The sequence below is a fragment of the Cydia amplana genome, chromosome 2, assembly GCF_948474715.1.
Source record: "Cydia amplana chromosome 2, ilCydAmpl1.1, whole genome shotgun sequence".
NCBI lineage: Eukaryota > Metazoa > Arthropoda > Insecta > Lepidoptera > Tortricidae > Cydia > Cydia amplana.
Genome location: NC_086070.1, coordinates 13,374,022 through 13,388,955, shown reverse-complemented (window position 1 = coordinate 13,388,955; position 14,934 = coordinate 13,374,022). Strand labels below are relative to the sequence as shown.

At 38.4% G+C, this 14,934-nt stretch overlaps 1 protein-coding gene across 1 annotated transcript in view; it reads right to left on the bottom strand.

Moving 5' to 3' along the window:
• Positions 1-209: 209 nt before the first annotated feature.
• The window catches only part of LOC134658191 (cuticlin-1), a 75,461-nt gene continuing 60,736 nt past the window's right edge, over positions 210-14,934 (bottom strand). The window contains exons 6-12 of the mRNA XM_063513802.1: positions 11,842-12,018; positions 11,388-11,510; positions 4,188-4,296; positions 3,702-3,926; positions 2,940-3,147; positions 2,048-2,323; positions 210-483 (exon numbers count right to left, since the gene is read on the bottom strand). Coding sequence (XP_063369872.1) covers positions 247-483; positions 2,048-2,323; positions 2,940-3,147; positions 3,702-3,926; positions 4,188-4,296; positions 11,388-11,510; positions 11,842-12,018 — 1,355 coding nt within the window. The 3' untranslated portion in view covers positions 210-246. The remainder of the gene's footprint in view (positions 484-2,047; positions 2,324-2,939; positions 3,148-3,701; positions 3,927-4,187; positions 4,297-11,387; positions 11,511-11,841; positions 12,019-14,934) is intronic.

Here is a 14,934-nt window from a genome sequence, read left to right as displayed (position 1 = left end):
AAAAATTACACGTAAACAAACTTGACCAAAACCACGACTCGACATAAAGTCGAGGCGTGTGCGAGGGCACGAAATGTACTAACTTCATATCGAGCCAATGGCGGCGAAAAGGTTAACGGTGACAGGCGCGTCGGCGCAACCGACCATTAGACGCTACCGATTCACGTTCAACCGGGCACGTCTATCAGATTCATCGTCCGTCATTAAAAAGTTACAGAATATAAAAATGGGGCAGTCTCTCGAGGATCAGCCGTCGCGCGACCGGTGCGGGTGTTGCGGCTCGCCGAGCAGCCGCAGCGCCATCCACGCGGCGAGCGAGTGCGAGGCGGGTGCGGCGTGGGTCGGGCGCGGCGCGGCGGCGGCGCGCGCGCGCAGCCGCTGCAGCAGCACGGCCGCCGCCAGCGCCGCGCCCGCCGCCGCGCCCGCCGCCGACGCGAACAGCGCGCCGAAGCTCACCGCGCCCATGCACACGCCGTACACCACCTGAACACAATGTGGCCGATCAAATAACCGTCGACCGCAAAACTATATTACAGGGTGGATTTTCTTTTTGGGTCAGTGAGGGCGGCTATCAGATCCCGTACAGCTACGCGAAATTGGTCTTAGAAGACCTTCCCTCGATTTCAAATTGATGGAGATTGCCGGTTACAGATTTTGGAAAACATACAGGGTGTGAGAAAAAGGTAATTTTAGACACACTTTTTTTTTGATGCCAATCGATCCCATTCTTATTGAGTATCAAAAGCTTGTATGGAACCAAAAAAAACATTTCCGGCTAGAAAAGCCACAAATCGAGGAAAAATTTTCCCATACAATTTGTATGAAAATGAAAACTTTTATTTTTCACATGCTATTTTTTGTATGCCAATCGATTTCATTCCTATCCAGTATCAATAGTTTCCTAAGGGTCAACTTACGGTAATGTACTAAAAAGCCACAAATTAATAAAAACTTTCTCCATACATTTACTATGGAGAAAATGTGAAATTTTATTCACAATTTAATTTAATCGTTGTTATACGCATTAGCTTAGGAAGAGGCGTCTAGTGATATCTAGGTACAGTGAAATTATTATAGGTAATAGGTTTTTAAAGGCTACTGAACTAATAACTAACTGTGTGTTAAAAAAGATATATGAATTAAAAATGTGACATATCTAGTTATAATATATTTTTATGCCTGACATGTAAAATTCTGTTATACTTTTACCAATAAAATTCTGATTCTGATTCTGATTCTGAAGTCCCAAGTCATGTTGAGCATTTATAGATTCAGAAAAAATCAGAGGACAATATCGAAGTAGGCAAAGAATTCAAGATTTTCAAGATGCATGCTATATTTCTACATTGTTTGTATATTCTCTATACTTTTTAAACTTTTTAAAGCTGTCTCTAGTTGGAAACATGTAGAGTTCATTCACAATAATAATATTTTTTTCATCAAACATTGCCTTATATTTTAACTTGTATTATTATGTGCTGTATGTTTCCCAAATAAATAAATTTTATTATATCATAATCCACTTACTTCTTCTCTAATCCTGCCACTAAACACGGTGACTGGTTCCCTTGTCGGACCAAAAGCTAAGTCAGCCTCCGAGACCACATCGTAGATGCCCGAAACGCCAACATCAGCGGATCGTCCCTCGCGAACAGTCCTCCGCTTGCGAAGAGACCTGGGGCCGGCTACGGCGGGCCCTGCAGGCTTGGCGGGCACCACCGCGTCGGACACTGGCTTGTCCGAGCCGAAGGCCATAAATAAATTTTATTATATCATAATCCACTTACTTCTTCTCTAATCCTGCCACTAAACACGGTGACTGGTTCCCTTGTCGGACCAAAAGCTAAGTCAGCCTCCGAGACCACATCGTAGATGCCCGAAACGCCAACATCAGCGGACCGTCCCTCGCGAACAGTCCTCCGCTTGCGAAGAGACCTGGGGCCGGCCACGGCGGGCCCTGCGGGCTTGGCGGGCACCACCGCGTCGGACACTGGCTTGTCCGAGCCGAAGGCCATAAATAAATTTTATTATATCATAATCCACTTACTTCTTCTCTAATCCTGCCACTAAACACGGTGACTGGTTCTCTTGTCGGACCAAAAGCTAAGTCAGCCTCCGAGACCACATCGTAGATGCCCGAAACGCCAACATCAGCGGACCGTCCCTCGCGAACAGTCCTCCGCTTGCGAAGAGACCTGGGGCCGGCCACGGCGGGCCCTGCGGGCTTGGCGGACACCACCGCGTCGGACACTGGCTTGTCCGAGCCGAAGGCCCGCGGCCCGTGGGGGAAACGCTCGCGCTCGTCGAGATCGCTGGGACGATCCTGGAAAGTAAATGTTTTATTAACATTTACTTTTTTGTACAGTTACTCAAAAAGTGCTATTTCACATAGCTATTTAGCGTTCGCAAAGTTAGTTTTTGCGAACTAGTGTTTTTAATTTCCCATTTTGTTTTCTAACCGTATTGGTTACCAATAATCCATACGTAATTAATAGCATCGCCATAGTGCTGAATTGACAATATCATTTTAGTTCAAGGGAAAAACGTAGTGTACATATGCAAGTGTCATTAGTAATTATGTACTCGGACTCGTACATAAAGATTTCACTTTTGCATTTCATTCTTATTGGTATGTACGGTATGTATATATTTGCCGTTTGTATACGTCAAGGATTATTTTGTCCAAGCAGCAGGCATGGGTACCACGCGCTTATTGACTATATCCTGCTACCAGTCAGTGGCAAACATTTAAATTAAAATGATTCTATTAGTAATTACTAATTATGTTTATTTTCCTCGCATAATGCACACAACACATTATGTCATGCTGGAACTGGTTTGTGAAAGTAATCCCAACTCGGTGGTACCTCTTCACCGAATGCCTACTGTCACAGCTAAGCTAGTCACAGTGAATGGCCTAGCCAGGGCAAGCTACTCACAGTGAATGGCCTAGCCAGGGCCTCGACCAGCTCCTCGACGGCGGACATGTGGTCAGACTCCTCGACGACGGGCGCGGGCGCGCGCTGCGGCAGCGGCGCCGGCGCTGGCACCGCGTCGCCCGATACCTCGTCCCCGAAAGCTTCTTCTAGTGGTAAACGAGTTTCTTCTATTATGCTCGATTCTGCTACTTCTTCGGCTGATGAATCACTGAAAAATTACAAGCTTTTGTTAGTTTACTTTGAACACAGACAAGACATCCTCTAGACTGAGCATAGTACTCGTAACGCTACCCCCTCTGCCACTTATACGGTAGTATTACTCCATCTTCGAGTCAATCCCGTGCCGTGATTGGTCCGTGTCTTTGAACGGACCAATCACGGCACGGGATTCGCTCACCTCGTCCCCCCGCACCCCCGTATTTTTAGCAGCATCGGTTTCATGAAATAATTGCTCTAAACTCAGTCTAGAGGATTCCTAGTCTATGACTTTGAATGATCCTCGTATCGTCAACAATCACTTACTATTTATATATAGTACCTATCTTATACTTCGTTTTGATTTAGCTAGCCACGTACCTACAAAGGTGTGATAATTAAATAAATAATGTTCTTTCTGGTGTTCCTAGTCAATTTCCATGTATCTAGTGATGAAAGTTACTATTACGGATTGCTAATATACATATTGTATAAATCGTAACTCCACTGGCACTAAATGAACTACAAGTATGTTCTAGAAACAGTACCTATGAGCAATATTCTTACTTGATATCATTGTGGTCACGATGAGTCCGATCATCCTTCCTGTCCAGAGCCCCGTGTCTCTGAGGAGCCACGCCGGCTAGCTGACAGTGGTCCAAGCAGCCGTGCCTGCAGATCTCCACTTTGCATCGAATATGCACGCTCAGGGCATCAGGGAACTTGAAGGCGTGGAAAAAGGCGTACGTGATCACCGTTGCTCGCTCATCTGCTGCCTTAGCTTTTAAAAATCTGAAATTACAATAATATGAATTAGATCATGCGAGGTAGGACAGTTAGGTATTACCTACTCGAATAGGCATTTTGATCGTGCTATAGGACATTAGTATCAGGATTAAAAGGTCAGCGCGTATAGGACTGAAATCAACAGTAGATAAGCGCGTCGCGCATACAGCACACATGCCAGAAGTCACTAATAGGAGCAGACCTTAACTGGGTTCATCAACAGGCAATAGATGATTAGCATACCAAGCATTATAATCGGTATCCTACCTTGATATCATCTTCGGGCGCAAAACGCAGCCGTATTCATCAGAAAGCTGTATAATGTGTCCGGAGCCATCAGACGCTGCACACGATTTCACTCGCATATCGAATTCACCTGAAATCAAAAGTTATTTAGGTGAAATTACGGCCTTGAACATTTATTTATTAGTACTGTATAACGGAACACAACACAAAATAACTTATTTTAAGAGAAAGAGTACCTAGGAATTTAATTGTGGGTAATAAAATGGCAGGATGCGTTTTGCTATAAAAACTTCAGAAACAACACGATGTGTTTTGACGTTATCATTATGAAGTGTGGTTAGTTTTTTGTCTATAATTAATTATTGTGAAAGCGATATTCCTCATTATTTAGAAGTTGGGTTATTTATTTTTTGGTGTTACTTCTTAATGAATAATCTGTTGCCAAATGGTTTTGAAATGGACCTTTTACAGATAATTAATTTATAAAATTGGCAGGTATTGTACAGAGGCACTAATTATTATTATTATACGAATTTTAAAACTGGTATTTCTTAAGTAACTTACAAAGTTGTTCTTCTTTTAGTAACTTACGAAAGTGTTGTTATTTTCATAGTACCTACTTATAGGTAGGTACATCGTTATCTTAATATTTCCAAAACGCACTAGCTACACAAATGCCATTCACACTTAGCGGTTTCAACGAGAGTGCTTCTTAACTAACCCATCCATCCAAGTTGAGTGAAAAGTGATTAAACTGTTTACCGAAACCACAAAAGGCTAAAGTATGGCCAAACATGCAAAGGCGGAAACAGGTAAACAAATATACCATTAAACAAAGTAAACACGAAGAAAGCTGTCGCAATACAAAGTTGACACGACGGCGCGGCGGCGACCGGCGAGTGGGCTTAAATGTAATACGGTCAAGCCTCAAATACTCATGCAATTTTGAATCTTATTTCAGGGACATCGCATACCTCCCGAGGTCCCGACGATCCTATTAATTTACAGGTATTACAGTGTAAGCCGCTTAAAATTAAGTAAGTAAGTTTTTATGCAGGGTGTCAGTTATCTCTGCAGCTTACTGAACATTTAAGGATACTAAATGGCATAATTAGTTTTTGTACATTTTGATTTTTTAAATTTTTCATACAATATATGTTTCGTCTTGTATAAATGCTTCGTATTCCGCTATTGTAGAACCGGCATTACAATAAACGTGACCAAAAAATTATGACACGATAGTAGTAGGTACCTTTCTTTCTTTCTATTACCTACTAGTAATTAGGTAATGAGCGATCTAAAAACTTAAGTAACTAAACTAAACTTAATAACAAACCGAAAATATTCGTTTAATTTAAAATTTAAGTAATTTTCGGTATCTTTGATCATCTTGAGATTAATCTTAAACTTTTATTTGACAATGAACAACCTAACTTCGTTCACCTATTTAAATATGTTATATCCACCTAAAAATAAACCTTTATTTTACTTTGCGAGTATATTAGTATTAGAGTTCCGTACCTCAAAAGGAAAAAACGGAACCATTATTGGATCACTCGTGCGTCTGTCTCTCTGTCCGACCATTCCCCCTCTTTATCTCGGAAACTACTGGATCTACATTAATGAAAAAAAAAATACACAAAATAGTTCCTTATCTATTATAGATGACAGGAATACCTATTAGAAATGTGCCGTCAAGCGTGAGCCGGACTTAATGTACGGAACCCTTGAAATGCGAGTCCGCCTCGCATTTGGCCGGTTTTTTATTTATTAGATCTAACAGAAGTTAATTCATTATTATCGAAGACATGTAACCAACCACAATGTAACGTAAATAAATGTAGGTATATTCTATTCTAATTCTTATCACTAATTGTCGGTTGAAAAATTTGGTAATCTACAGAACTCAAGAGATTACTTAAAATATGTTGCATGTCAATAATGTAGGGCATAAAGTTTTAAAATTTAAGATACCTATATCATATCCAATCCTCACTTTTATACCTTCACTTTCATACTTTCCGTATCTTTATGAATATAAATACAGTTATAAATTAAAACTATTACCGCGTATTTTTACTTTTCTCCTTTTTCTATTTGAATATTTAGAAGTTAATTACCTACATTATTATCCGACTAAAATAACCACAAAAAATACTATTTTTCATAAAATCTAACATTTATGTGCACTAGCAAAGTGCATAAAAAAGGTTTTTACGGCTAAATTTGGCTTGCAATAAACAACAAATTAAAATAAAATATTCATTTGAATCTATCTACACGTCGTCGGCAGCGTGACATGCCTAAATGTTATAACAGCACATTGAACTATCGTCATAAAAATTTAAGCAAATAGGAGCACATTATTTACTTTAGTGACTTGACTTTTTTTAGTACCTACATAGATTTCTCCCATTATTGGATTTTGAAAATGCTCAGTTCACTTTAAAATAAGTATTTACAGACTTAGTCTATCATTAGTCTTATCATTAAAATAGATATATCAATGTACGAGTATTGTATAGTACCTAAACAATTGAACTTGATCCACCAATTATTTAATCCACCGCAACACCAAACGATTCATATCTCAAAATGATTTGCTATTTATTTTAATACAAAGTTTAAAAAAATCTGGTCTAACTTTGCAATATCGGACAACATCAGATTAATAATCAGATGGCTTAAAGATAATGAGGTGGTCGCCGACGCACGATTGAACATCGTACTTGCCATCAATTAAATCAAACCATAATTTATCTTAATTAAGATAATAATCTTCTTTATCAAACATCTTGTTCACATCTTTATATCTGATGCGAATGTTCTCACACCGATATTTCCTCGTTTTACATGAATTAACTTCTTTATTTTTTTTTTGTAGAACTAGTCGTTTCTAGGCTTTCTTGCCAATAAAGTTTAGCATAACTAAATAAAGATAATATTTATCTTGAAATATTATCTTAATTTTAGCCCGCTGCAGTTGCTCAATTAGAGTACTCAGTTAGTCACCATGCTTTAAAACTAGTGGGTCTACAACCTGTAGACATAGCGAGAGTCCATGGCTCTGCCATTTTGAAAAACGAAATCAATAAACGAAACTGAGATAAACATCCATATTGATCCTGCTCGCAATATTTGCACCAAATGTGAACTTACTTTGTTCATGTTTATTTACAAGCTTATATTATTATATGTTGATGACTTAGATACGTATCTTTATTATTTTATTTTTTATGACTAAGCCCATTATCGCAACCCACTGGTAACGAGACCATCATGCCGTTAAACAAACGTATTCGAGCGTATTTGTCTAGTATACTTTTTACCATACTCTATACCGTTAACGGCGATATTTGCTCGTCATTATTGCCCTGTTAGACTCACATTATGCGATTACGAGCTGTCTTGATGCTTCTTTTGCTTGCTATTCATAGGTTTATATGAATTTAAACAATTTCCGTAAGGTTAGGGTGACTAATCTAACTATGACTTATAAAATTGAAGGGATGTTTACAAAAACAACATAACTGACTACACTGGTTGACACCTGAAACCATTAACAATGTTCTTAAAAAAGTGTCAACCGCTCTAAGCAGTTATGTTGTTTTTGTAAACATCCCTTCAATTGATATGCGTCACGTATAATAATTATTTTTAAATTAATAGGTTTCCTATCAGGTCAATTTTTCATTCTCGAGCAAGATTTGAACTCGCGAGTGATCCTTGAGCATTTTCCTATCACCCGTCCCGACATTTTGCGTAACTTTACAAAAACAACTACCATCTGAATGTCCAACCTAAAGGTTTCCACGTTTTGTTGCAAAGCAAGGGGCAAAATGTAAAATATCATTTCGTACATACTCCCGAGAAACTCATTAGTGGGTTGTTATTTTTGTGATTTGTAAGAATAGCATATGTTTTCTAAGAGCCTGTAATCTAGTTACTAACAAAGCGCGTTAGTGGCAAGAACTGGGTTTTTTCTCAGGGAACAGGGGGCCTAGCCAAGGTGGCAATCATTTGCACCGTAGCGAACGAAACGCTATGTGTCTCTCTGTCATTCTTGATTAATAAGGCAGAGATAGATTAGCGTTTCTGATTTCTGATTAGTTGAGAAAAAAAACAGTTTCCCCAGTACCTATAAACGATTCCCAGTGGTAAAAAAAGAGAAAAAAAACCACTAGTTACCACTAAAGCGACTTGGCAGTGGCTATTGTTTTTTTACTCAGTTTTTACCACAGGGAATCGTTTATAGGTACAAAAAATAGAAGTAGGGATAAGACGTCGACTGATTGTTCCTTCTAAGAGAACTTTCGTCTTTTTTTATAAACATAATTCCATGAAATGAGCTATCGAGTACTTTTTAAGGTGATTGGACTTATATTTTCAAATTATGCGTCGCACTTTGTAAGCCATGCAAAGCCAAGTGCCACTTGTAAGCTATAATGATAATTATTTCGAACGCGCTCATAATGAGTGTTCGCGAGCTGCATCATTAACACCGGGCATCAAACAACATTACATTCATAACTTGTTCGCTTATAGGTATCTCGACTTGACATCACACCTCGGCTGTCAGCGAGACCCTCATGTCAATGAATCTGTAACTGACATACGTGGGCGGTAACGTCTATTCCTTGCTTACCTTTTAAAATACCGATTCGATTTACTTGTTTACATAGACAGTAAACTATGCAGTTTACAGTTACAGTATTGAAAGCTCGGAAAAAATCAAGTTATCGGGCAATTCACCTTTGTAAATTTGTTAATAATATGATGATAACTATAATATGTAAGGTGCATTGGGGTATATTCGAAAGCTGGTTAATTTTGAAGATAGTAGATAGGCATCTGTAAAACCAGAAGCATTTCATACTTTAGCAACTACTGCAACGCCTACCAAGACATCGCGCTTACTGTTGCACAGTAGGAAGTACTTCTAGATGATAGATATGTTGCATTTCTTAAATTAACCTGTTTTCTAATTTACCCCAATGCACCTTAAATGAATCCATAAACCATCGCGCTAAGAGTAGGTTTATTAAAAATATCAACACATGGAGGGCGTCATAAAAATCTACCAAATGCTAATCGTATTTGAGATTTGAGGATTCCATAGTGTCCCATAAGTTTTAAGCCCCTTTCGTTTTTATTATTATTTGTTGTTATAGCAGCAATAGAAAATCACCTTCGTTTATTTTCTCTGTGGGAATCAAAATCTGAAATCCGTTTGTATATGATGAACGTAAGAATGGACGATTCAGGTTTGTGTTTCTTATTAGGTCTACATATGGTTTTAGAGCGTGCAAGGCTCACTAATTGCCAGTTTTAACACTGCCACCATCTGATGTGCATCAAGTCATAAAATAACACACTTTATCTGTTCGATGGTTATCAACTGGCATTTTATAGTTAAACTATAACTTCACCGAGCACCGATGTAAGTACAATATGGTACTTATGAAAAAATAAGTATTTGACAATAAACCTTAGGTCGTGCTTTTCAATCGCGCTTCAAGAGTCGAACGAGTATCAAACGGCTCGATCGGCCGCGGTGCCCGGTGATTCATCATTGCAGTAAACAGGCCTGATTAACGATTATTTTCTTTTTGGCTGTCCGTAGCGCATTTTTACAAGGTAAAAAACATTTTAAAATCGTTAACATTGGTGAAGAATTGGCCCTTGGGGCTTTTAAGATACCGCTGTGTTAATTTTGGACCATTTAGATTACCAATCGACAAGGTATGCCGTATCCTGCAAAAGCAAAACGGACAATTTAAAGCGTATATTTTCGTACATATTTATCAACCACTTTAAGCCTCCTTTAAGCTGTTAATGGTTAGTACATTTAATGACACTTGTTTTACCAAGCATTGGTGGTCTAGCGGTTCTTATATGTAGGTACGAAATATCATTTGATGATTTAGGTACACATCGCTATTGCGCGAAGGATAGGTATCTAAGTAATATTAACGTGTGGAAACCAGACCAATCACAATAAGGCCTAGTTTACCCTCTGGGTTGAAAAGTCAGATGGCAGTCATTTTCGTTAAAACAAGAGCCTGCGCCAATTCTTATGATTAGATTGCCAAAGCAGTACCAGGACTCTTTTAGGATACAACCGGAAGAACGTTAAGTTGAAGAGGAGGACTTATATTATAACGGAGTAATATAATGATTCTTGTGTTTACATAAAAAAAAAAATTACTGCGAATAAAATATCCTTTAGGCTTCAATGTCACCTCATACCTCATCATCTACATTCTACAGCGACATCAGCGATAGATGACAAAAAGTCGATTAATATAGTATTTTTCAGACTCGATGGGTACGCTGACAGGTGTTATTTCAATAAAAAAATGCGAAATTTGACGTTATTTTATTATATAATTTAATACCTACCCATCGAGTTTAAAAAAATATATATTTCCGCTGACACTAGGTACAAATTCATCAATTTATCCCACAATTTAAACTTAACTTTAAACTACGCTAATGGAAATAACAAAATCACAATAATGACTATTTTCGTGCCAGACTTTTATATTTTGTATATTGCCGCAATCGTAACGGGTTATGCAACAATACAATTCACATAATGGTGGACAACAATCTGTGGAATCTATAAACATTGTTTTTAAACGTCTATGTTTATGAATGGGTTATAAAGGTAAACGAACGTTTTATAGTGGAATCCGGTTTATAGAATAATAATTGTAAATCGACAAGCATTTAAAAATATAATTGTAAGAACGGCGGAACAATGTTGACTGAGAAATAATAAAGACTATATAAATTACATTGTTAATTGATTAAGGACTGATTGGATATTTTCGCATGACATTTGGGACGTTACTTTATGTATTATTTAAAAAAAGCTGTGATGTTGCTGTACGAACTACTACGTACAGTCAGTGTCATTTTACGAAACAAAACTAATATTATAGAACGAATTGTGTATGTATTTAATAAACACAAGCATAATAGGTACCTACTTAAATTATGCTTGTGGTAACCCCTAATAATTATGTATTGGTCAAATCACGGAATAAAGAACTAATATTCTCTTTTCTGTGGGTCAAATCGTGCGACACATCTAGTCTACTCTTCATAGAAGACTAGATTTTATCTTTAATATCTATATTTTGCGATTCGTACCTATGGTTGCGAAGTAAGCTTATCTAATACGTGTTTGCTCAACAGATCGTTAAAAAAGATCACCTCGGTAATCGTTGATGGCGACCACAAGCGTCAGTGTGGACCCCAACGGTACGATGCCGGACACTGGCGGCGCCCACGGGCCCTTGCCGGCTTGGATCTCCATCCAGCAGTCCACATTATCTCCTGCAAAATTTATTACAAGTTATTTAAGTCAGGCCACTGGTGAAAAAAAATCCCAAAATACTTTTATTACTCCATCAAAAAGTTGGTTATATCTGGCTACGTGTTTAGCAGCAATTTGGTGTTAAATAGCTAAATTTTTGGAAACTAAAAAATACAAGTACATGTTTTAAGAATGAAATATTATACCAGGCGATTCGGCCAGATGAGGTTCAAGTACAACCAAATAATATCTGTTTTTCTATTTGTTTTGATGCTGTTAAGATTTAAAATACACAACATTTTGTCTGTGGCTGACGTTACAAGTGAAATCCTGTACCACAAGTAAAGTTACCTCTGAAGTCCAGCTGTACAACATCCAAATCGGCGATGACCATGGGCGGTTTGGAGGCGGTCTTCTCGTAGTCGTTGAACCACTCGCAGCGCAGCCTCTTGGCCTCGTCCCACACCTCCAGGAGATCCTTATCGTATTGAACTACTACTGTGTTTTCGTAGAACTGACCGTGGAGATCTGAAATACGATTTTTATGTTTGTTACAGGAATCATAATTGACTCATATCGTTTTAGAAACCAATCATCTATTTAGTTACGTGAGAACGTACGGAGATTATAAATAAATTCGTAATAGAACAAACTAAAAATCCAAACATTTAATTTTTAAATTAATTTTGTATCAAGCAGAAACGTCTGCGAACGTCTATTAGAATAAATTTAAATTTTAAAAGTGGAAAATTTACTCTCTTGAGTGAGACTTGAACTCACTACAACTGGATCACTAGCCCAGTGCCCTGCCATCGGAGCTACCAAGACCTTATCCATGGACAGCATTTCATTTTTAAAGCCTTATTGCTAGGGCTGAACATGCGGATGAACTCGCGCAAAAAGTTGAAGTCGCCCGAAGAACGCGGATCGAACCAGTGGCCTCTTGATCGACAACGCGCAAGCGAAACTGAGCTTTGAAAGTTCCAGCTCAACTCCCTTTCAGAACCATCGGCTATTAGGATACTAATCTACCAACTTCAATCAAACTTATACGTTCAGTCTTTATTTCATGACTTTTAAAATCGAGTTTTCATTGTCAGATCAGCTTATAATATAATTCGTTTTGCTGGTTTACACTTAAAGTCGCAAATAGTTCGATGCGGAGGGAAGGAAATGCGCTAGTACGCAGAGCAAGTATTGCTTTGAGGAATGGTATCGTATCAAGGGAGAATGGTCCTTATGAGCTCGCTATGTGGTCCGGTGGGTAGCGATTCTGAGAAACAATGCGCGCACAACATTCGCAGAAGGAGCGGGACGCATGCGTCGTCCGTTATACACCACAGTAGCCATAGTGGATACAACTAGGAATCGGAACGAGAAAAACTCTCTTACTTTGTTGAAATGGGACCGACATGCCGTAAAACTTGGCCTGCAACGATTTATTGCGAAATTGTTACGAATTACCGCAGTTACCAAGAAGTTTATACATACAGCGTTTAAACGGATATGCATTTAATCTAGATTCATAACTATCGCGCATTTTAACATTGTAGCATTTTCTTTTACATTGCACTTTTAAACATGGTTTATGCTTATAAGTCAACAAGTTCTTATATTAGTGTGGCTCGAAATGTTCGCAGTACCTAAGTAACATACTTAAGTACCTGTCTACTTTTACTCGACGCCCTTCGGCGATTGTCCTCGGGACAACGAACTACGAAATGGAGGTGTAGGTACCTAACTATTTAAGTACATGTTTATTTTACTTTTATCGCGTACAGATCAGATGATATTCATGGAAAGCTGTTTTAAAATTGAGAGCCAAAAAAAACACCGAGTTCAATGAAATAAAAAAAGTATTGTGTAGTTACCTACTCGTATACCTAACATTAAAAATGATTGATATACTTTAAATACGTATTAGGTAAGGTACTATTATAATATAATTATGTTACCATTATCCAACATAATATATAGTTATTTATGTTATGAATGACCTATTAAGATATTTTTTTTTCTAACCTTAGATTTAAGTTAGCATAAATGCAATGATTTAGCAAATAAATGGTTTATGATTATGATTAATATCCAAATTGTATTCTGGCAGTTATGTTATTACATTAATAACGAAAATATCCTACATGTACAAGTAAACAAAACGTTTTCGAATTTGCCGCAGTATAGCCGCATAGCGTACCTCTATGGACGGAAACGGTGCTCCTAAGAAAACGCCGCTTTGCCTGGTTGCTATTTCTATTCATTTGTCACATAAATTATCCCGCGGAACGACTGAAAGACTCAGTCTTCGCGTTCGGACCTCAAGCGATTCTTCTTCTTAGTATATGTGTATGCACTTGTGGGTAGGTAGACGTTGCAATCTTAGGCTGCGGTCTGCTTGACCACACGCCGGCCGCGACCTTCGACGTCCGATTGTTACGTTTGTGCTGTATGTGCATGGTCTTGCTCACCCACCACACTCGACGTCCACTTGTGCCACGAACCGATTACCAAAGAAAATCTGAGCTACTTATGAGTTTAGTACAGACTAAGAGCTACCACACACTAGCATCTTCAGCTATGGCAAATGACGTCGCAGCGCAGTTGCGCCCATGTTGCGTCGAGCAGCAGCCATAGAGTTGACTAGACGCCGACGCTCGGACGACGCTAGTGTGAGGTGGGCCCTAACAGTCATCCGTCAAACAGACCAGCCAGACACCAGCCGTAACGTCACGGCACGCTGTCCGTCGCGGGTGGCATTTTACAGAACGTTGCCTTATCGCGCTGTCAACGTGATGGGGTCGATTAATTAGGTCAATGGAACAATCCATTTTGAACATAAGAAAATATACTTCCTAGAATAAATATGCCCATTTGAAATGTTTTTATTTACCCATTTAAATAAAAAACATTTTTTTACATATATAAGTATTCTGACATTTAACACTATTAGAGTATATGCAGAAAGAGAAGAGTCGTGGAATATAAGGGAAAGGAAACCAATAAATTCTGTGACTCTTCTTTTTCCGCACAAATTATTAGATTCATTGCACTGAACTTTAAAGAAAAAATAACAACTTTTAAAATTATAAGTCCCCACGACATCGACAGTACACTGAGATGCAATTATAACTGTTCTGTATCTATGTATGTTGACAGTGTCCACTTTCCACATTGGCGCACGAGTGAAAAAACCGACCATTCCGAGCAGGGTAACGTGCCGGACCGTAACTAGTTCTAACGTAGAAACTAAAAGGATGTATGTCTTGGGACATTTTTATCAGAAAGTGACGTACCCTGCAAAATAGATATACATACCTGTGTATTTGGAGTTATCCATAAAATAATAATGAATACCTAATAAGCGCAGGCAAGAAAACATGTTTAATAAAGTCTGTCTGATGGTGAGCCTTCTAGCTTAAAATTAATGAATTTTAAAGTCCCTAT